The sequence below is a fragment of the Amblyomma mixtum genome, chromosome 6 (genome assembly GCF_055824585.1).
Source record: "Amblyomma mixtum isolate Tamu chromosome 6, ASM5582458v1, whole genome shotgun sequence".
NCBI lineage: Eukaryota > Metazoa > Arthropoda > Arachnida > Ixodida > Ixodidae > Amblyomma > Amblyomma mixtum.
The window spans coordinates 84,160,850-84,185,136 of NC_143017.1; the positions used below are offsets into that span (position 1 = coordinate 84,160,850).

The 24,287-nt window shown below is 44.9% G+C and overlaps 1 protein-coding gene across 1 annotated transcript in view; it reads left to right on the plus strand.

Annotated features, from left to right (window-relative positions):
* Positions 1–24,287, plus strand: part of LOC149339578 (protein turtle-like) — a 118,006-nt gene that overhangs the window by 82,110 nt on the left and 11,609 nt on the right. The window contains exons 4-7 of the mRNA XM_089550951.1: positions 486–692; positions 14,927–15,223; positions 18,320–18,610; positions 21,144–21,437. Coding sequence (XP_089407077.1) covers positions 486–692; positions 14,927–15,223; positions 18,320–18,610; positions 21,144–21,437 — 1,089 coding nt within the window. The remainder of the gene's footprint in view (positions 1–485; positions 693–14,926; positions 15,224–18,319; positions 18,611–21,143; positions 21,438–24,287) is intronic.

Consider the following 24,287-nt stretch of genomic DNA (forward strand, 5'->3'; position numbering starts at 1 on the left):
TCAGAGCACGATAACGAATGCCAGATGGCCAAAATTATTCTAGCATCCTCCACTGTTGCGGCTGCTTCTCTTACTTTTATATCACCCTGTGATTCGTTCCTTTCTTCGCGGCGGGGTGGAATGTCCACGCTCACTTAGATAGTTATTGCGTCTTTTGTTTCTTAATAATCATATCTTGCCACCTGACTGTCCGACATTAGCAGCTGCGTTTTGTTACCTTTGGTGTACAGTCCATCGTCATAGAAAAGCTTCGGCTATTTTTGTTCTGCATATTGTACACTCTATCCAGGCTAACTTCTTCCTTTTGACTTCGTGCAGGGTGCGATAAGCTCAAGCCTCTTTTGGTCTGCATGCCGCTGTCTTTTATTCCCTTGAAGTTAGTGTAATTAATTCTCTCCTTCCTAAAACGTTTAATGTATGCGTAAATAATGACAAGCCGAGAGTACGTGTGCAATCGGGTCAACATTTTCTCTTGCGCGTTGCAGGCAAGCCTCGGCCCGTGGTCACCTGGTGGCACGACAAGCGGCTCGTGGACTCCAACTTCAGCGTCGTGGGCAACGCCACCTTGACTCGTAACTGGCTTGAGATCGGTGAGCTGAAGCGCTCGGACTTTCTCAGCGTCCTCACGTGCCAGGCGGCGAACAACAACGGCACCGTGGCAGTGTCCCGGTCGATCACCCTGGACATGAACCGTAAGCATGTTCAGGCTCCGCACCTCCCTTGGTTTCGCTGCGTTCGCATGAAATGCGTCCTGATGCATATGCTGTCGTCCCCAGTGAACCAGCAGTAATTGTCATGCTGGCAGTCACAACTGCCGTTGTGCGGTAGCGCTGTTCTATTAAACGCGATCTGTTCCGTCAATTCGTATAGGTTTGTTCCTCATAAAGACAATGTCTCTTCGTCCTTCTGTTTCTAGTATTTATGTTTGACAATGCATTATTGCTCTGTCGCCTAAGTAAGCAATTGCATAATCGTTGTGCTTTTTGCGTTCGCACAGAGCAACCCTGGATTATACACATAGTAAGCTATTACACTGCTGTCGAACTTCAAAGCCGGATATGCGTGGCGTTCTCAAAGCACGAAAAGAAATTTTTATTGCACATATTCTGCTGCCATATGCTGCATATACGATTATGAAAGTAAACATTACTGTTATTAAAGTGGAAAAATTTTATAGGCCTCGAGAAAATTCTTAGGATAACGCAGTAAGAGTTTACTCACTTCTGCAAAGGTGGCTAAGCCAACTTTGTGTAAAGAGAGAGAAGACCTCCATTTTATCAAAGCAACCGACATATCACTCTTTCAGCTATTGTACTCCTCATGCTTGCCATTGTGACAACGGTTCACGACTGAGACTGACGATAGCAACTACTGCAACAGGTCATGCCACCGCTGTCATCACTGCTGTGACGTTGAAGTTATCACAATAGCATGGCCGAGTTTCCTGGCAATCGGCTCAGCTTCCACGTATGAGCTGGCCCGGAGAAGATAGGTGACGGCGGAGCAAACGGGAAGAGCTTTATTTACAATATTTACAACAAAGCAGTACAAGGGGTCGGAAGAAAGGCAGAAAGCATATCGCCTTCTCGAGACGGGGCTCGCGCAGTGACGAAGTGGGAAGACCCGTTGGCTGTGCCTGTCTCTCCATGCATTATCACGACCACTGGGCTTGATTTATACCTGCGGTGGTGTCCCAGGATGCCGCAACTGTGGACGAGTCCTCTGATACAACGATGCCCTACGTGGACCTGCGGTTGCATCGCCTGCTCCATCACTGCAATGGGGCGTCCTACTTGAGGATGACTGATAAGTGGGCTTGCGGCTTTTCGCACTGGCCCCAGTCGCGTCCGCACATGTTGCGGCCGCACGTAGGGCGGTGCGATGAGCTTGCGGTCGGTTCTTAGCTCCAACAGGATGCCAGTTGAACGAATTTGTGTTGAAAAACTTCTGCACAACGGTACGAAAGCACAACTACTTGAGGTGACCGTGTTCGAATGAAGAGTACTTCAAAAGCTTCTGGTCGCAGTATTCTAAGCGATTGAGGAGCTACAAATTCTAGAAATTAAAATCGTTGACAAGGGGGACTTCGGAGTTTTTGTGTAAAAGTATATTATTAATAATAACGTTTTACTCATCAGTCTTATTAATGCTCATCATTTCAAAATTCCACCTAATTCGACTTGTAATGGAAGATTCTTCAGTTATTAGTTTGGCAGCCCTTCATGGTGCTTATACCGGAACTGGCCAGAACATTTAACTAGGAACTACTGGTACAGCTCGTGCCAGGAAAGCTTCCAAACTGGCCAGAGCACTTCCCCTGTTGAGCGAATGGTAACGACCTGTACAGACGACCAAAGCAACGACAGTAACACAAGGCTGCAACGAAGGAGCTATACTAATTCTTGACGTTAGCGCATCCTTGCTGGGAACAAAAGCAGCTGTGTGAACTCGAACCTCGGTACATCCCCAATATTCCATCGTGCATGATGCAAACAACTTGCAAGCTGCCCGTAAAGTGCCTGGTCTAAAAGTGTTCACGAAATCCCCACAAATATAATCTAATTCGCTACCCAGCCTCCAATGTAACCAACTGGGCGCTGTAAAACACAAAGCGAGTTATGTTTGCTGCGTCTTCCACATCAATACAGTGACTAGTTCTATGCGCGCAATTTTATGCAAGTAAAACTTTGTCTAGCATCACACTCAGGACACAATGCTATAAAGCAGCTCTCCGCACGTGCTTTCTTCAAATAAAGCAGTTGTGTTCATCATCCTGGAAGACGATTTATGTGAGGAAGCTTGAAATCTGCGGACCAACTTTACGTACCGCTCCTGAGGAGCAAAAATTTGAACTATTCCCTTATCGACTCAAGGACCGCCAAGCACCCTTGTCGAATATAGTGTCGAATATAGTGTCGAATATAAGTCGAATATAGTGGGATTAAACCTAAAAGTTAACGTCATATGGCAATTCAGAAAAAGTAAAAAGCAGCAGGATGAAACCTGTGCCGCCGAGAAAGACTGCATTCGCAGTGCAGTGCGCGTATCTGGTCTAACGACGAGGAGACTGTTTTTAAAAGTTCTTGCACAAAAAAAAAAAGAATGCCTGACGAGCACGCTGTCGACACCGACCAGCGTCGTTTTGCCTGGGCGACGCTCCCTTACTGACTGTGCCACAGGCCCTCTACACCTGTCATAGTAGCGTCGTCCTGATCAACACACAATGGCTAGCGCAGTTGCACTGCTCTCACTGCCTGCATCGATTGACACCGATGTGAATGCTTGAAACAGATCGATCGCGAAGCCACATGTCACAACAGAATGTATTTTTCTGTTATTTAAAGAAATGGAACACCGGACCGTGGATTGAGGCAACCTACCTTTTGTAAAGGCGTCACGCTACGGACTGGTTGTGCAACTTTTGCCGGCGTTAACAACACTGCTCACGACTGTAAAAAAAAAGACGCGGTAGTTTTTGCTCTTTGCATGTTTATGGCTTGAGATAATTACCATCGTTGCCGTCAGTGTATACTGCAACACTCCGGAGGTGGTTCATTCTCATGCATTCAGGAAAGCATAAAGCGTTGCTGGGTCGGGCAAAGAGCAGAAGTAGTAAGGACGTACTATCGCGCTCAATATGAGTTGCAACACGTGGTCATCGACCGGGGCTCGTTCCTTGGTGTGCCTCCTCCAAACAGTCGCTCGGAATTCTGGGAGAAAATGCTGTTCCAGGAAACAACAGCACCCCCGCTCAGGAAAAAGTTTCTCCCAGAATTCCGAGCGACTGTTTGGAGGAGGCACACCACGGAATGAGCCCCGGTCGATGACCGCGCGTTGCAACTCATATTGAGCGCGATAGTACATGCTATATACGAATGCAAGAACACTGCTGCAGCGTAGCAGTGGTGGGTCGCATGGCACCACCAAGTTTTTTGGATATAATAGCAAGCTGCATGTCTGAAAATGCTTCACCTGTTCTCATTTGTGGCTGTGATTAAAACAGGCAGCTTTGCGGTGACAGACCATGTTTGCGTTTGCCCTGCTCAAAATGTGGCTTAAAGCCTTTTATGCCGTGTCTCTAGTGAAAGATAATAATGGGGTTAACCGTGCTCCGAAAGAAGATCTGTAAAGATGGTGCATGATTAGTCGTTCAAGCAACGCGGCATTCGACAGAGTGCCATCTAGTTGTATTAGCGGAGTTGAAAGAAGCGAGGCATAATAGCTCACACAACTGTGGGCTGCTTAGTGCCGCGAAAACCATCGGTGTTTAAAGCCCGCCTACAAAATCACCGTAGCTTTCTGCGTTGACGGCAGGAATAGAAGGCGCCCATGGGCCCTACGCTAACTAAAAGTCTGCGCACGCCTGTGGTGCGAGAGTAATGGTCCATGCACAAGGAAGCGGAATTTTGCCTAACAGTACATGTATGTAAAGCGCTTTGCTGCGTCATGCGCGGGTTCTGTGTACTGTCTGAATACTTCGACGATTTAGAGAAGAAACTCAGTTCTGCATTATACTCGCATACGCTTCAACAAAGCGGTGAAAAATTACGGAAGTGGTGCACACAGCTCAGCGGTTGCTAAACAAAAGCAGTGTATACATTAACGACTTGCGCACATGTACAAGAACTCGAAGTTCTCATAATTATTCTTTGGGTCTCTATACTGGTGTCAGCGAAGTTGTGTCTAATTAGTGGCTTGCTACACCACCCTCTGTTCAAATGGAGCTAATTATGCACATGCCGGAGGTAAAACAACCATGTTCGCGTTCATCGATGCAGTTTTATATTTTCTCGATCGATCTGTGTCATTCTCTATCTTCACATCCCTGGCACGAACGTTCGCTACTCTGTGCCGCCGATCGCAGCGCGGCCAAAAATACAGCGGCTGCTGCTTCTACAAACACCCCAGGGCATGGGAGGCTGCTTCACCGTACTTATAAATATAACCTGCAGTTGAATCCCTCGATACCTTCCATCTGCTGATAAATGTTCGTGCTCCTATAAATGCCACGAACCACTTCATAATGCTAGCTGCTGCGTCTGCAATCACCAGGTTTTAATTAACGACCAAGTACGCGAGAGCGTTCGAGCAAGCTCTCATTGTTTCGCGAATTCTGTCGCCCGATGAGGCGCCTTGTGCGCACGCCTATCCCCAAATCCCCAAACGCGTGCCCTCCGCTGCCTCTCCGGTTTTCCTCAACTTGGAGCGAATTGTATGAAGAGCACCGATGCTTCGTTTAGCGTCGCATTCAGAGTTCTCGCACGGAAGCGAGCGCTGGGCGCATAGAGGAAGATGATGGGATACATATAAGTCATCCATTTCGTGTGGCGGCACTTCTTCCTGCCGTTTTTCTCGTCTTTATTCCCATCGGCCTTCCCCGAATAACGCCCTAGAAGAGCGGGCACAGGGATGCTGCTCGCCGAACGAAGGGAATTGTAAATAGTGATCTAATCTTTCAGCGAGTGCTTTCAGACTGAAATTAGTTCGCAGCTACAGCCGGCCCGCTTTGTACGGAGTGACAACTTCGTCCTCTGCGCTCGTTAATTTAATAGCGAACTATACCAAGCCCTATTTTCTGGGTCATGACCCAAGAATCTACTCTATGCCCTCTCGTTTTAAATGTGTTGGATGGACATACCACGTATGTCTCGGTTCCGAACTTGGTGTTCATGTTTTGTGACGATGATGTTTACATGCGTCGCGAGTGTAGATGACGTGCCTTGTGTGAATGCAGGAATCGCTGATTTAGCAAGTGTTTACTTTATTTCTATGCGCTGATCAGTATATCGGCCTCGCGTCAAGGAAATAATTGACATAATGCATATTGCGTAGTTCCGGCCGTACGATGTGTGAATTCAGCCTAACAATTGTCACAGTGCCCGCTCACAAATAACATACTCGTTCCCTGGGCCTAAGGGAGACATTTAGGGTCAATGTTTTTGGGTTAATTTAGCATGCATGAATGGCTAACTTTAGAACTGACCTAAGTTGGTACCTTTATATGGTCGCTGCTTAAAGAAGAAAGTTTATTGGCTAAAAGGATGAACAGGTGACCTTCAGCTGCAGTTCTCAGATGAGATCTACTGCTTGGCTAGTAGACGCGATAGGGCAACCACAGAGTGTTTATAATCTCAATTGCTAAATTTCACTGACATAGAACACTAGCCTACACGAGCCCCATCGACTAATCTTTAGGTTGTTGCAGCAGTGAAGCCGTTCCGGCCACAGAACATCATCAAGAGCTAAGGCGCTATATAGGATTGAAAGTAGTTGAGCAGCAACCGCTTTCCGGCTATGGTTCGGTTTATTCGGTTGAACTTCCCAAAGTGACTCAGGCTATGAGAGACGCTGTAGTGAAGGGCTCCGGAAATTTCGACCACCTCGGGTTCTTTAACGTGCACTGGCATCGCACAGTGCACGGGCCTCAATAGTTTCGGCTCCATCGAAATTCGACCGCCGCAGCCGGGATCGAACCCGTGTTTTTTGTGTCAGCAGCCGAGCACCATAACCACTGAGCCACCGCTGCAAGAAGATTGATGTCGGAAGGTCTTCATAATGAGAGGGCTGGTCTTGGATAATCATAGAGTCGTGGGCTTAACGAGACAAGTGTGTTGTAAGCAAGACTGAAGCTCATTATTTCTTGGCTTTTTCGTGGCGTCTTAAGAGTCGCGATGGCTTTACTCTGCATTGACGCAACCTTTAAATCATACAGATGCTGGTTTTAGCGGCTCTTTGTTTTGATTTGCGTTCACCTTCCTCAGTGATGCAAATACGCGCAGCTCACTGCTCTTTCATACGAATGCTATCAATTTATTCTTTCTGCATAAAGTCCTAAGCGATTTGAAGAAGAGAGCGAGTAAAGTTTCCTCCACGGGTGGAAAATGGCAGTTCGTGTAGCAGAGGATAACTATTTTCCTTGAGTTCCCGCAGTTCTTAGAAGAAATTATATTGTGAAATACTTATTTCCCTCTAGCTAGCTTCTACTTTCACACCCTAGTTCAGCTTTAGCCCTCACTCATCTTGTTAGTAATTAAGAGTGCAGTAAGTACGTAAGCTAGGAGCCTGGTATTCCTTTATCCTCTCCCTTCACCACCACCGTATTTCGTTAGATTCGGCTTTCACTGATGAAAGCGGTCCCGTCAGGAACGAGAAAAAGGAACGTGAACTAGTATTAACTTCACTGTGAACTATTGCAGTTTGCAGAGCACGGTGCCCAAGAAATGAAAAGATTGGATTGGATTGGATTGGATTATGAGGTTTAACGTCCCAAAGCGACTAAGGCTATGAGAGACGCCGAAATGAAAAGAAAGAGGAATGAATTCAACAGCTCGGGCAGTCTGTTCACGGCTGACACTGAAGAAACTTGCGCAAGAAGTACGGAGAGCAAAAAACGGAACATACACACACCATGACTGAACTAACAGCTTTTTTGAATGTCAATGCTTTCAACAAATTAAAACCGCTTTCTTGAGCATGCAGGGTGACATGCTAAGCTTCAATTCTTGCAGTAAAAAAAAATAAATTCTGTGAACCAATTGTTGCTCTTTACGTGTCAGTAGATAGACGTGGCATCCACCCATGCGAAACATAGATTTAAGATACGTTCAGAGAGGTCCAAATATAATAGTTCAGTCCACTGGCAGTGTGCGCGCTCTCACCTGGTATGGTTTCTTTTTTTTTTTTTTCGCTAGTGCCTTGATTTTACAAGAAACAGATGCGTTATGGCGGCAGAGAGAATAGGAAGTGACAGGAACGCCTATCGAGCTCTGCGTTAATGAGAATGAACACTTCACAGGCTATGCATCGATCAAGTGACTTTCGCTCAAAGCGGCCGGGTAGAGAGGGCTAGGTCGCGATGAAAATGAACAACTCACTCTATAAACGAAAGACCGCCTGTTCTCCTCGGCGTGGCCCATTCACGCAGACTTGCTCCATGCATAGCGCATCAACCGAACACAACCGCTCGTACCTTCTATTTATTGTTATTTTTTTTATTTGGAGCATTCTTTCAGACATAAACGGTCTAGAATAACAGGGCTGAAGGCAGATGCTCTCTGCCTGATGAGGGCGCTGTCACCCATACAATGCTTAGACATGCACAAAGAATAACAACATTCCACAACATTATATAAATGCTAACACATTAATAAAAGAGAAAAAAATAACATACAATACAGAGTTTTGTTGGTTTTCAAAACACATATGCTTAATTCTTTGAATTGGACAGTATGTACGTTCTGAAAGCATTTTTCAACCTTTATATGCTCTACGTTGCTGCTATATGTCAAGAAAAGATGGGTGTGTATTTAGAAATTTAGGGATTAAATACGTCAGTGCTTGTGTACCATAGCTCGTTCTTATGGCGGATAGCCTAAAGAAGTTCTTTCGAAAGTTATACCGTTTAGTACTGGGAAGGCGCAAGTTGGTTAACACTGATCGATTTCGCATGATCTCGTTCTGAATATGAGTAGCAAGTTTCAGCTCATATAACTGGCTCATTTTTAGCACATTATGTCTTAGGAACACCGGGGCTGTGTGTTCCAGCCGCTCAAGGTTTTCGAAGCATCGCACAGCTTGTTTTTGAAGAAAGATTAATTAGTCAAGGCTAGACTTGGTAGTACAGCCCCAGATTAGTAAGCAGTAACTGAAATGTGATTGAACAAAGGCGTAATATAAACGGCACTTTAGCCAGACAGGAAGCAGGTACCTAATTTTGTACAGCATGCCTAGAGATCTGCAGACACTCGCAGCTCAGGGGCTCTTCAAAGTAAACGCCCAAAAATTCAAAACTAGAAACCCCGCCTATGACAGAGTCATTATATTTAACAATTATGTTTTCGTCATCAGATTTATTTCTTGGTTCCAATATGACGTATTTTGACCAAATATTTAGGGGAATCCCCCAAGGTGGAGAAGATTTACAAATCTTCTCCACCTTGGGGGATTCCCCTAAATATTTGGTCAACACTGTTCCCACTCCGAGTTATAGATCAATTCGCTCTCGCCCTACCATAAGCTTGCCGTCCCAGTTAGCTCAATTTGTAGAGCGACTGCTTCGGTGTGGCGGTGGTTCCGGGTTCGAACCCCGGACCAGGACGAATTTTTCTTTAACTACGAAGTTTCTGTGAAAGCTGTATAGCTTTCCTTTGTGGCCGTATGACTGCGCTCGGGTGGACGTCAATGAGTAATTACTCCCTTATTACAAATCTTCTCCACCTTGGGGGATTGCCCTAAATATTTGGTCAACACTGTTCCCACTTCGAGTTATAGATCAATTCGCTCTCGCCCTACCATAAGCTTGCCGTCCCGGTTAGCTCAATTGGTAGAGCGACTGCTCTGGTGTGGCGGTGGTTCCGGGTTCGAACCCCGGACCGGGACGAATTTTTCTTTAACTACGAAGTTTCTGTGAAAGCTGTATAGCTTTCCTTTGTGGCCGTATGGCTGCGCTCGGGTGGACGTCAATGAGTAATTACTCCCTTATTACAAATCTTCTCCACCTTGGGGGATTCCCCTAAATATTTGGTGAACACTGTTCCCACTTCGAGTTATAGATCAATTCGCTCTCGCCCTACCATAAGCTTGCCGTCCCGGTTAGCTCAGTGTAATAAAGAAAAAAAAATCCCGGTTAGCTCAATTGGTAGAGCGACTGCTCCGGTGTGGCGGTGGTTCCGGGTTCGAACCCCGGACCAGGACGAATTTTTCTTTAACTACGAAGTTTCTGTGAAAGCTGTACAGCTTTCCTTTGTGGCCGTATGGCTGCGCTCGGGTGGACGTCAATGAGTAATTACTCCCTTATTATATGACGTATTTTGTTTTGGCTTTGTATTTTGTTTTGACGTAAAGGAAGGAATGTGACGTAAAGGAGCACATAAAATATCAGCAACAGATATGATCGGCTCGACTTTGAGGTCATCAGCCCAAACTGCTATGCTTCTTTTTAAGGACGCAATGAAGGAGAAAATTTCATTTTCTGTGCAGCGGTTCAGATTAATAGAATTTGGGCTTTCAGCATACATATAGTTTTCTATTTCCTCTTCAGTGCCACTAGAGTGTGAGCGTTCACAAGCGTTCAAAAAATGGTCATTAAATTTTTACGCTAGCGCAGTGCCGCAGTATTCAGTACCATTAAACATTAGTGTGCTAAGGGTCGCATTGTTCGGGCTTCCCATAAGGCTCCTGACTTCTCCCCGTATAGTCTGCGGATAATTAGATATTTACGTGAATTTTCTTTTGTCTTAATCAGTCTTGGCTTTCTTAAGGTCGAGGTTCAACTTGTTTCGACATTTCTTGCACTTCGATAATTCGTCTAGGTATCTCGAGTGAATAAACGTGTTATACAATTAATCTCTATCTCTAAGCCTTATGTATAATTCGTGAGTGACCCATGAGTTCTTAGATTTTTCGTGTTATCTGAGCTGTACTGGCGGAAAAACTTTATTTTAGCAGTCTTTATTTCTGCGTGAAAAGATGTTGTAAGATCAGCTGGCTTTTTTATTTCACTATACACACAATTCCATTGCGCTGCTTCTATTAAGGCCCGAAAGGGAGCTTTGAAGTCTGGGGTTAAATTTCTGGCAAAGAATAGAAGGTGCATGGCTGCTCTTAGTTCTCTTTGTCGCACATGGTAAAAAGCAAAATACTGGCAAATGATTGCTCAAGTCAAAGGTAAGAATTCCCGAAAGAACATTGTCTGGGACATGGCTGATGACACACGTAATAATCAGCGTTTCACTTTGTGGTGTTATTCTCGTTGGCGAATGGATCACATTAATACACTGAAAGGATTGAATCACATCAAGGAACTGTTCTGTTTGTAGACTTCGTACTGCCACGTTGTTGTGAAAGCCTCTAAGCAGCACTTTCTCAAGACCCTGTGTGTCCTCGCGTTTCTGTTCCTGTGCACCCCTGGCACATCTGGCGGCCGAGATAACACAAGTTTGACACTTCGAGCTCTTTTTATCAGCCTCATCCGAGCCTTTATACGAAGATTTTGTAACTGCCGAAGAGGACCTAAGGCGGTACCGATAGGTGCATTCTCAGCATGTAGCAAACATACCATTGTCTGGAGGTGTCTCGTTACTGACACGGCAGCTATTACTCACTCACATCTCAGGCGAAGTGCAAAAGGTACTAGCGCGAAAGATGAAGGCAACAGCAGTGATACAAGTTTGCTGCACTTGAAAAACGTGTCCTTCATCTGGTGGCAGCTTAGTTTAGGCCGGACGTGGCAGCCACAACCAGCAGTCTAACAAGCGCAAATATTCGTCCACAACTATTCGCCAGCACTCAGAACTAACAAATAAAACAACGGCCCACAACAAAATCAGAGCACGTAAACACGAGGGCAACGGTGAATGCTGCGTTAGGTACGGAAATGAGGCATTTTACCAACCCGCAGCGGCGAGAAAACAAAAATACAGATAAGGAGAGCGTCTTTTCACGGCCACCGCCACCGGCCGAGTGAGCAGTTTCAATTCTTCCGCCAGTAGCGTGACAACAATTTCGCGGTGTCGGTGACGTCAAGCAGGGCGGAAAGTTCCAGTGTCACGGCAGCAGTTTCACGTTCTGCGGAGACGAGAAGAAAAAAATTAGAGACAAGGAGAGCGTCCTTCCACCACCACCGCCACCAGCCGTGTGAGCTGATATGCGAGGGCAGCTGTGGTAGTAAAGCGACTGTGTATTGTACTCAAACCTGCTTCGGCCGCTCCCTAGGCTGTCTCTTACGGCTCAGCTATCAGTCAGGAAGCGCCAGGGCACATTGCTTCTGGACAAAGAGATTTTAGTTATTTCGCAAAAGTTGTTTATGTTTATGCCGTACTGCGATATTTATCAGCGAACATTTATATGGTTATAACACTCTTGGGTGGCCCTTAGTTTGATGTAGTCGGGCCTGAAAGAATATAAGAACTTAATATTTTTTCTTTTTTCAGGTGGCACAGTACACCACATTCTACACCACATTTTATTGCGACTTCACTGCTTTCAAGTGATGCATGCAAGGCATACTGCCATCAACGCTTTTTGACTGTTTTCCGACCTTATTATCATTCTTCCGTTCATTTGTTAATCGCCACGTGCACCAGTTACAAGGTATTCGCCTGCTCGTGGGAACCTGATGCCAAATAAATACCAACGGAGCTTGCAAGCAAAGCTTACTAGAAGTCGAATGAGTGGCGGGTGTGAATTGCGTGGCATGTCTTCCCGTGGGCACGGTACAGTCTGCCTCTTGAGCGCAGTAACCAACATGAGCTTGTTGGCTAGCGCACCTATATTGCAATCTTCGTCAATGGAGAGGTGCGCTGAGCTTTAGACGTGTGCTTTTGGACGGCCGTGAATAAACTCATATGAAAGAGACCTTCAGTCGAACATCAGTGAACAAAAGGCATAAGTGGGATTAAAAATAAATAATTATAATTAATAATTAATTAATAAGAATAATTAATAGAGACGGCGTCCCTTTGTAAAAGTTTTTGATAGATATAAGGATATAAAATACCTACACTTATGACAATAAACAGAACGTATGCCCAGTATGGTGCCGACGAGCCACATTATATAATCAGTCCAGAATGTTGGTTTCGGTCATCCTGCTTACTGCAAACTATTTGTTCACGTGGCTTATTCCCTGTCATGCCACCCATTTGAGGTTAACCAGAGAATGAATGGCTGGAGCACAAAATTTTCAGGTTATGGTTTTGCGAGGACAGCTGACCCCTCTCTTCTGTAACGTCATCTCAGCCGTATACTTCACCTGAAGCGTGGCGCCGTAGACGACAGTGTCCTCGAGCGCACAGGCGCCCACCCACGGATAGAAGTGCTCCTTCGAGCACCCACCAGGAAAAAAAAAACTCACATCTGACATTCAAGCTCAGAACATTGAAGACCCTACCAAACACGAGGCGGATCCCAAGAACTACACCACAGCGGTGGTGTAGTTAGTGATTAGTGCATCCACTGTTATAAATCGGCTCTAACTCAAGCATTGTGCCAAAAGTAATGAAAAAGTTCACTGAACTTTATCACCTGGTATTCATCGTTCACATTTTACGTGTTTGTAGATTCTGTCTTCTATAAAAAAACAGTTATGGTTTCAGAGAGAGGTTTCAGAGTTTCAGAGTACAAATTCATTAGCAATATGGATAAGATAGTTAAAGTATCCGGAGAGTTCTACACAAGTCTATACAGTAGCCAATGTAATCAGAACGTCAATGAGAAAAGCAATACCACACAGGAATGGCACATCCCGCCAATAAAGAAAAAAGAAGGAAAGAAAGCCCTTGTAGCAATGCAAAGGGGAAAACCAGCTCCGTAGGATAAGGTAACAGCAGATCTCTTAAAAGACCGAGGGGAGATTGTGCTAGAGAAACTATCCATCATTAATAAACTATGCCTTATAAGCTCGAGCGTACCAGAACCTTAAAGAATGTTAACATAACCTCAACCCAGATGAAAGGAGACGAGAAGTACTTGAAAAATTGCAGACCTATCTGCCTACTGTTCGTTGCCTGCAAGGTATTTATTAAGGTAATCACAGATAGAATCAGGGCAACCTTACGCTTTAGTCAACCAAATGATCAGGCAAGATTTCGTAAAGGATCCTCGAGAATAGACCATAATCACACACATCAAAGAGGTAATAGAGAAATGCTCAGACTATAACCAACCCGAATATAAAGAGTTCAGGGATTACGAGAAAGTATTTGACTCAGTGTAAACCCCGGTAGTCGTGCAGGAATTGCGGAATCAGGGTGTAAAAGAGTCTTATGTGAAAATACTGGAAGATAACTAGAACGACTGCATAGAGAACATAGTCGTTCATAACGTTAGCCATAAAATTTCAATAAGGAAGCGATTGAGCCAGGGAGACCGGATCTCGCCCATGCTATTCACCGACTGTTTACAGGAGGTGTTCCGAGGCCTGAATTGTTAACAGCAGGAGATAGGAGTTAAAATAGAAGGCCTAAGTAATTTGCGATTGGCTGATGATATTACCTTGCTAAGTTATTCAGGAGATGAGCTGCAAAGCAGGATCGATGAGTTAGACAGGCAGAGCGGAATGGTAGATCTTAAAATTTACACGCAGAGAACAACAGTAATGTTCAACAGTCTTGCAAGAGAACAGCAGTTCTCAATCGGTAGCGAGGTGCTGGAAGTTGTTAGAGAATACGTCTACTTAAAGCATGTAGTGGCCGCTGATCTGGATCATGTGAGGGACAAAACTAGAAGATTAAGAATGGGGTGGAGCGCATATGGCAGGTCCCCTCAGATCATGAATGGCAGTTTACCAATACCGCTCAAGAGAAAGGTATACAACAGCCACATTGTACCAGTACTCACCTATAGGGTAGAAACGTGGAGGCTTACGAAAAGAGTTCAGCTTATGTTAAGGACAGCGCATCTAGCTATGGAAAGAAAAATGATGTGCACAACGTTAAGAGACCGGAAGCTGGGACAGTGGATGAGAGAACAAACGCGTAGTACTGATATCCTAGTCGAAACCAAGAGAAAGAAACGGGCTTGGGCAGGCCACGTATAGCAAAGGCGAGATAACCGCTGGTCCTGAAGGGTAACAGAGTGAATTTCAAGAGAGTTGAAGCGTAGCAGGGGGCGATAAACAGTTATGTGGCCGGATGAGATTACGAAGTTTCTGGAAATACGAAGGCTGCAGCTGGCAAAGGACGGGGTTAATTGGAGAGTCATAGGTGAGGCCTATGCCCTGCAGTGGGCGTAGTCAGGCTGATGGTGGTGATGATAATGATGAATCGAGAAATGTGCCTTCAGTGGCCGCTCCCAGAATATGGGCCCAGGACACTTTTGCATGTTCATTGCCTAAATGAACACTCAAACAACATAACCCCTTTATGAGGTGATGCTGAAACTCATGTGACCAAAACGAAAGCCCTTTTAAACTTTTTTTTCCACGCAGTGATTCCTTTGGACGTGGCCATCCAGCCTCCTCAACACCCGCTGTCGGCAGGTGAGCCAGTGGAGTTGGAGTGCTCGTCGAGCGGCTCGCGTCCCCCGGCACTGCTCACCTGGTGGAAGGGCGGTGAGCAGCTGCTCTCGGTCAAGGAACACCAGGGTGGCGAGGAGGTGACTAGCTCCAGCGTGCTGCTCTTCACCCCTCGGCGGGAGGACAACGGCGCCGTGCTCTCGTGCAGGGCCGAGAACCAGTTCATTGAGGGCAGCGCCATCGAAGAAGGTTGGAAGCTGGACGTCCTCTGTGAGTTCCCGCTAGGTTTAAATGGATGGCTTTGGACCGCGCATTGGTTTATATCAGTGTAGCTTACGGTACCACGTACTTTAATTTTAATGTTTATTTCTAGCATGGTAGCGTTAAAGGCTCGTTAACCAGAAAACATGGCGCCGACATTGGCGTTGTTAGCGAAAAAATACGAACTATATTTTTTGTTTATTTCAGCGAGCATGCTGGAAAAGCTGACCACCGCAAACAAATCCAGCCCGCATAAAATAGAATATCTATGTTTCCAAAGAATTCCTGAACTCCAAGCATTACAGCCTATGGAATCCAATAGTTAATAGTCCAATAGTCCCCAGGAATCCAGTAGTCAACAGATATCTGGATAAATAGATGCCCTCCTCCAAAGCGCTATCTCGAAGTCTAACTGGAAGTCATACAGAACCTTACTTCCTTAAAAGTTTCCTCTTCCGCTGGATAAGACACTGGTCCTGAAAGAGCCTTCTCTTTGGCTTCCTCCTTATGAGCCAGTGCATTTAAACGAGAGCTCCTCATTACATTTCCGTTGCATGTCGTCTTGAGAATGTTGTGGTTCATTCACGGCATGTTTACGTTTTACGCCGAATTTGTTGTCACCGCGTTTATACACCTGCCTCCGCTAACAGGCTTACAAAAGAGGACGAGGGCAGGCGCAGTGATTACGCTACTACTGGTCTACTTTGTTATGTAGCCTTTAAAGCCAGCGTGACCACTCCGGTGTGGTCATGAACACCTTTCTCTTGCGCTCGTAATCCTGGTAAAAGAAAAGAGCCCGCGGCCTCCACTGGGGATTTTCGGTGATCCTGAAGCGCAAGAGATTCCTGTTCCCAATGCCGGTTCTCTGATTTACTAAAGTCCGAATCGTAATCAGGGAGTAAATGAGGTTTTCCTTGTGCTCGCTGCTGACGCAGACACTCAGCTCTGTTGGAAACAAACATGCAGTAGCTCGAACAATTAAGGCAGTACAAAGGTATCTCAGTACTCAGCACAAAGCTATCTGCATTTTTAAGGACTGGAATTGCAGAAACTGAAATTTCCATATATTAAGGTGCGTATTAACATTATCCCCTGGTTGCATAAATTAAACCATTAGCCGAGAGAGCACGGTGTTTCACTAGGAGTGTAGGACTTTGAGATCTAAGAGTGAGTGTTTACATATTCTTCTGAGAGCTGATAACACATTATAATCTATTTTTCTGGTTCGAACAATTTGATACTCTGTGTGCGCCGCCCCTCCCTGCTTTTATGTATTCCTTGTTTAGCGTGCGCTCTTAAATTTTCCTCGCCAAAAGCGTGGCATCCAATGCTGTGAGAAACTCCATCTTTTTTTTCACTCGAATTGTAAAGAATGCAGCCGAAGGCTGAGTCCTTACGTCCATGCTCATGTTTCTTCATGAGGCGCCCAAGGAAGTAACAAGGGATATCTTTTATTGGGATGTCGTGCACTACATTAGCTCGGTAAATAAGGACCATACATTCCTCCCGGGCTTCTCTTTTCCTCAGACCGAAGGTTCTATAAACTGTTTCTCATGCTGGTCTTCTGTTGCACCGTATATATTCGCTACTATTCATACCGCTGCAAAATATGGACATTACCTACAGATATTATGTAAGCAAGGTGCCTAATATACTGTCCCCTACACTACATCCGCACCTAGAAATGAACCATGCCATGCTTCAGTTGGCTACACATACACTGAAGCAAAGATTCAGGGCTTCAGTTGCATTGCACTTCTGTTTGTTTTCCCTGTGTTTTGTTCGACGGTAGCTTCGAGTCACTGGCATTACTGCGATTCAGTATTACTGCGATTTAGTACTTTGTAAGTCATCCTCTTTAGTCACGGCGTACAAAAATGAGCAAGCAACTTGTTTGAGCTGGATTCGGTTTCTGCTGGTATAACATGCGCCTTGAATGGCTGGAATTTGCATATAGAGCCCTTCGGGATTAGCCACATACAAACATATTAAGCCAGGCATGTGGAATGAGCGCTGAATGTTGTTTTTACGATGGACGCATCTGCGCTGACCGTTAATGCCGGTGTCAGCCCGGAGCGCATATGTGTCTTTTCACTTGTTTTGCACGCATTAGCAAGTTGAATGCCCTTAATTAACTAAATGGTTTAAAGAATAACTAATTCATTCAGAAATGACCAGAAAGATGTATATCTGACATTCTGACCACGGTATGGTGTCATGACGTGGATACATCAGGACCAGAAAAAAATCCTGTATGTAATTATCAGGGCGGTCTAATGTTTTTGCAAGTGGCATATAGGCGTGTTCCTAATTTATTTTTTTAATTTTAAAGTATTCTTCTCACCGGATTACATCTGGCGCATGAAGCAGTTAGCTTGCATACGGCTTTATTATTCTGCATCAGCCTAATAATTGTAAACTAATTGTTAATTGTTATTAAACACAGATTAATTGATTGATTAATAGTTATTAAACTGATTGAGAGAGAGAAAGACAGAGCAAATGGTCAAGCTTCGGACGAATTCAATAATGAACTCGTTCATCTTTTCGCTAACTGAGAAGAAAATAAAATCTCAAGGAACGTGTTTTCGCTATTGTTCCTAAACATCTCATCTCACATGTTTTTGTGGAGCCCCGAAAAACCCCGTATATCGTTGCGACTGGGCCAATACCTGCTGGCATATGACTATGTTATTTTGCATAAGCTTAATAAACGTAGATTAACTGTTGACCATTAATTAAACAACAGTTGATTGTTTGATTGATTGATTGATTGATTAGTTGGTTGGTTGGTTGGTTGATTGATTGATTGATTGATTGATTGATTGATTGATTGATTAAACGAATGAATGAATGAATGAATTAATGAATGAATGAATGAATGAATGAATGAATGAATGAATGAATGAATGAATGAATGAATGAATGAATGAATGAATGAATGAATGAATGAATGAATGAGAGACCAAGGAAATGGTCAAGCTTTCGATGAATTCATTAATTGACTGTTGATCTTTGCGCTGATTGACAAGAACCTGAAATCTTAGGAAACGTGCTTCCCCTACTGCTCCTAAACACCTCGTCTCGCATGCCTTTGTGGTGCAGACCAACCGCTGGTGTCGCTGCGACTGGGCCAGAACCTGCGGGAGGACGACATTCGAGAGGGCCGCGACGTGTACCTCGATTGCGAGGTGGATGCCAACCCACCGGCCAGCGAGGTGACGTGGTTCTTCGAGGGAAACGAGGTCACCACAAACACCAGTGCCGGCGTCATCGTGAGCAGCCAGTCGCTGGTGCTGCAGAAGGTGCACCGTCTGCGCAGCGGCCGGTACGAATGCACCGCCATGAACAAAGAGGGCCACGGCACCAGCAACGCGTTCATGCTGAGAATCAAATGTGAGTGACTATCTATGTCTTATGTTGGGGCATGATGAACCAGATTTCGGCATTTTTGGTCTTCGCTGTCATCTGCAGCAACCTCACTTGGAAATTACTGCGCGAACCAAAGCCATGGTGCGACATTCGCAAGATTGGGCTCAGCGAGGCCTTTCGCATGTCTCGGATACTAAAGAGCGCGTATTACCGCCTATAAACTCCGACATCGCCTGCGCGAAAAGAATCGACAAACATTCTTAACTTTAAAGAGCCCAGGGGTCAGATGATTCTCCGAAGCTGTCTGCAATAAATCACACCAAAAAGACTCCCCTGCAGCAAAACAAGGCGCAGAGAGTACTATAAGGAAAAAGAATTTTAATTAGACAGACTTGAAAGCACTAATTTCGTTTCTGCATTTGCTTTTCTGGGAGGCTTTTTGCCCGCTAACATACTTGTAATACGTGCACAAGCGGCTTAGACGCTGGCGTCCAATTTCACATGAAGAGGACTTTGTCTAAAGAATACAATACGTTCACTGGCGAGTTTGTTGGAAAAAAAAGAGGTATGCATAGTCTATATGTGAGTCTTTGAGCGCTATATTTATGGTTAATATATTAAAACCAATACCTTCCAATACATCGGATTCCACAACTGCATTTGATGTGATTCGTACAGTGATGCGCCCAGAGCAATGAGGTTATAGTGCAAAAAGCAAACAACAAAACATTTTGTAGCGCGGTACTTATTGCCCTGAACATTCAGCGCTGGCAGACGAGGGACAAAGGAGAGACGACACACACAGGGCGCTGTGTCGTCTCTCCTTTGTCCCTCGTCTGCCAGCGCTGCATATTCAGGATGTCAAACCAACTTGCCCAGCAACACATCCTGCTGAGTGATAGTCCGTAAATAAATGGTCATTCTACTTTGAATAACGCTACCAGACTGCGAAACTGCATTGATTAGCAAAGCGAGGTGGCTACAACGAACGAGAACATTCACAACACTGGGGAGGTATATTATCGAACTAGCAAGACGTGTTTTCGTCTAGTTCTGTGTTTTATGCTCGACCACTTCAGTATTTTTATTCCGCGCCACTTTTAGAACCTACTCTGTGTCACAAGTCCAGCTGCAACTGTGCAGGTGATGGTCTCAAGTAGCGCGGATAATCGGCTCAATATTGAAATTGTATTAGCTAAGCTTACTTCTATAAAAGACTAGAGTGATACCAGCTATTTTCAACATGGACCGATTACCTGTGCTTCTTGGGGTGCAACCTACCAAAATGCGAACGTCTTCAAATACTTCTCTCGAAGAGTTCTTCCTAAGACTGTATACATAGATGCTTGACTTCAATGCCCAATATTAGCTCAGATAATAAGGAAAACTAAATGAACGCGTCATCACATTGCTCGCTTCATGCCTTATTAGGAAACCCGTCTGTGGGGTCTCTCCGTTGCCAAGAGTACGAAGACCTATAAGTCTGCGTCTGCAAAACTAATGAGTTCAAAACATAGATGGAGATTGATTTGTTAAATACACAACACGTATTTAAGCGCGTTGTGTCAATAGATGGTAATGGAGAGTACTATTATTTTTTTATTCTTTTTCTAGAATTTTGAAATATGTGTTTGTATGGTTGGCCGGGGACTGCATCAGTGCGGCAACAAACGAGAGTGTACTGACTGTAGTGGATATGCAGCTACTTTTTGTTTGTTCTAGAGCGCAGCTCTTATGCACCTGTTCGTAGATTCCGCGCCGAAGTCATAGCGTAGTCGGCGTAACACGCCTCCTGACAGGCGACGTGCGTAGGCGCGCGACAGGTGGCGTATTGGCTGGTAGTTGCAGTGCGAAACTCAGCCTGCCACGGCGAGAGCAGAGGAATGGACAGCTGGAAGATGGCTACCAAGGGAAGAGCCCAGATGGCTGCAAGCACGTCACCTAATACGTCACCTGCCAGCAATAGCAGGAGGCGTTTGAAGACCTGCGCTCAAATTTCGCATTAGCGACTGCCGTAATCTGCTGTAAATTTCTTTCTCTTTCTTCAAGTGCGACCGAATTGCTAGGCTTCGCTTTGCAAACAAAGGAGTTACACGGTGCAGTGGCCACAAAACGCATGCATTTCGGGTGCGAAGCCTTCAGCACGGATGCGTTTAGGAAGCAGCATAAACGACGACCGCGCAACACTTTGTTGATGATTCACTTATATGGATTTGGATCCTTGAATATCATGAAAGTCTCACAAAATGATGCAACTCCCTTTAAGTTCATTTAGTATTTATTATCCCCTCAAAGCTTCCAGGTATGGGTTCACAGGTGAGACATCACAACTTTATGCAAGCTTCCGAAAATGCTTGTAGGCTCTTGATAGATTTGGCATGTTATGACAAGTATGCACCTTCGAGTTCTGCTCTTCATTCAGCCCAGAACTGTTTTCGTCCGACTGCCCGGTTTGCGCAATACCATAGTGTTTGTCCGCATGGGCGCAGTAACTGCCATGATACCAACACTGCATAACGTGCGTCTCCACGTAAATTCTTGCTTGCCTCCCTCGCAGATGCCCCCGTGTGCAAACCGGGCCAGAAGCACATCTACGGCGCTTCTCGCCACGAGTCCGTGTCGGTACGCTGTGAGCTGGAGGCAGACCCAGCTGACGTCACCTTCTACTGGCGATTCAATAGCTCGTCGAGCGGCAAGCGGATTGACTTGGCCAGCTACAGCCACGCGTTGACCCGAAGCATGGCAGTCTACTCGCCACTCAACGAAGACGACTTCGGCGTTTTGCTCTGCTGGGGCGCTAACGAGGTCGGCAAGCAGCAGAGGCCCTGCAATTTCACAATCGTCCCCGCCGGTGAGTGGGCGTGCGTGGGCTCCCCTCAACATCCTAATGAGTTCCAATCATTGTGGTGGCCACTATTCTAACCAAGTGAATATCCATACCTTGTCCCCTCCTTCCTCCATTCCCTTTCTTTGCCGCCCCCCTTTTCCACCTGCGACGACAGTCACTGTATACGACGTCGACTTCCCTCCAGGGCTTGCACGAGAGGCGAGACATGCTTTTACTTCGTAGTTTTTCTTCCTTATAAGCGGAGAGTTCTTAAAAGCGGACCGGACGGGCGTCTTCGATGTCCACCTAATTGCAACGAAGGAAGCGCGGAGATTCCGTGCTTAGGGCCCGCAGCGCGCACTGCTTCCTCCTTCAGTGCCCAAGTGCCCAACTTTAGTGTAACAATGCAAATCTGAGAACAGTACGCTCATATGAAAATAGCCTTCTGGAAAAGAATAATGTTAATTGACTTATGCTAAATGAGAAAGAAGAATGGGGTTTAATTTGCGAAGATCGTTCAACAACATTGGCTCAAATCTTGGACAGTAACAAATGGTATATCTTGCCTGACGCATCTTTATTTCTTATGTTTTGGTATTATGCAGTGTTTGTGAATTTCTTTTCTTTGTATCTCCATCTTGGGATGTACCTGAGGGTTATACGCTTGCAGTGCGGTATCTTCGTGTGCACGGGAGGACATGTAATAGAACAACGAGAACGGCGGCAAATATATTTTCAGGCATCCGCGCTGCTCATACATATTATGAGTAATTAATACTGCCATCAGTCTTGCGACGAATTGTTTAAGAATTCCTAAGATCGGTTTTATTATCCTTCTGCACAAAAGCTCCAACAAGTTCCCGGAGAATGCGTTTTCCTCGTTAGCCTTATGACATGCTCTCCGTCCGTATTCGATATTATTGAATGGTTTCACACTTCTTACACTACTTCTTGCCAAATACGGCTCTCAGTGAAGAGCAAGTTATGAAGCCAGCGTCTAATTCACCTATCAAAGAAGATCAGGAGTGTAAGTAAGTGTAATTGCTACTATGTAATTTTAATTGGAGACTAAATAACTACAATAAGGGTTTTACTCAGATGTCATCCTTTTTAGTATTAAGATTCAATCGGCGTCCATATGTGACAGAGGACGTGTTCTTGAGTATCAATTAAGGAAGCTTACTCAACCACATTTTATGAATTCATTGCGGTACATGACATAAAAGAAGGACGAAAGGGTCTTTTTTTTCAGCAACGGGAGAAAAATCGGAAAGGACGGAGTAAAATTCATATGAGCAGGTTAGGAAAAGGAGTTTATTCGCAGACGCATAGTTAGCAACTTATACGGCGGGAACATAATTATGATGTTTTTACTTTCTTTCCCTTTGCACGTTTATGGTGACAGAGCGTAGACTAATATCGTCCACGAGTTTTCACCGCCATAAAATTTCAACAATATTACGCGGAAATGCATGCAAGTTTTTACAAGGCCGCGGATACTAGAGTAGGTCGAATACACTGGCACTATAGCTTTCCCACATCCCATGTGCTTTCCCATGTTTTCGCAACCTTTTGCAAATTTATAAGATGCAAACTGCCACTTTACCGCATCATCTGGTGCGTTGCTCATGCGACCGCAAAATAATGATTAACACGTTTCAGCCATTATGGTTGTGAGCACAATAATTAATCGGTCAATAAAAAAACTTTGTATAAACATTCTGTTTGGATTATGAATACAGCCTTCCACACAAGGTAACAAGCTAGAAAATTGCAGAAGCAGTGTGTAATCACCGTCTTGAAGGAAAGCCATGGTGCGCAGTCGGGAAAAATGGCCTCTGTATTGGGCTGTTTGTGTGGAGGGCATTTTTGCTCGTATTCAAGGAATGCGTTAAAAGGACGGAGGTCAAACAAGATAAAAATAACTGAAAAGTGACGTATATATTGACAGGTATAGCCCACCGAACAATTCATGAGTGCATAAGCGAAGCTGCTATAGGTGAACCTTTATCAATACAGCGGAAACATCACTTTGTTTCGCCGGATTTTCTATTGTTGTTGGGGCAATGGCAGTGCTTTTTGATTTGTTTCTGACGTAAGTGACAGCAAAATCACTCGACTTATGTTAGTATTTCACTCTGGTTGGTATTTCATGGGCTGAGAATTTCTTCTATTGCATGGAAGTGTCGTATAAATGTTTTGAAATGCAGCCAAAAACTGCTTAAACTGATTGCTTTTTCCCGGGACTTATACTGTACTAGTAATGCAATGTGATTTAATGATAGACTAGGTGAAGTCGAGAACTGAAATTGGAGGTCAACAGTGCATACAGTGCAGATAACACGTAACTGATAGTTCTTCAGGCCGCGGGGTGGCTTTGAAGACAAACTAAACCTAGGAGTAGTCGGGAATCAGTTTGTTGAGCCCATGAGATAAAGAATTTTGAAGGACATGGTTGCCTTGATAGCACACGGCGAGGTTAATCCGATGTCATATGGAGAGGACTTTTACTACAACAGGCACACCCTGGCTGACAGAAATGATAATGTTTATCCCGATTCAGACATACGAATACAACTTCTTTATCTGCTTGTGGTCGAAAATCTCATACTTATATGGTTTCCAATAAAATTCTTAGACGCTGCACTGCCGCTGAGTTTGTGGGGCTCGACTTCACTTCCTGCAATTCGGTTAGGTTTACTTTAAATTCAAATTTTTGGATGACATTGAAATGCGAACAATGCGCGACTGGGGCACGAAACAATTTGTTCTCCCTTCATTGCACCAATGCGCGTGCGATGAACTTTTATTTCTATTTCTTTTTCCAGCCCTCTCTAACCTATGTCGTCTACATGTAAACTGTTCCATAACCCA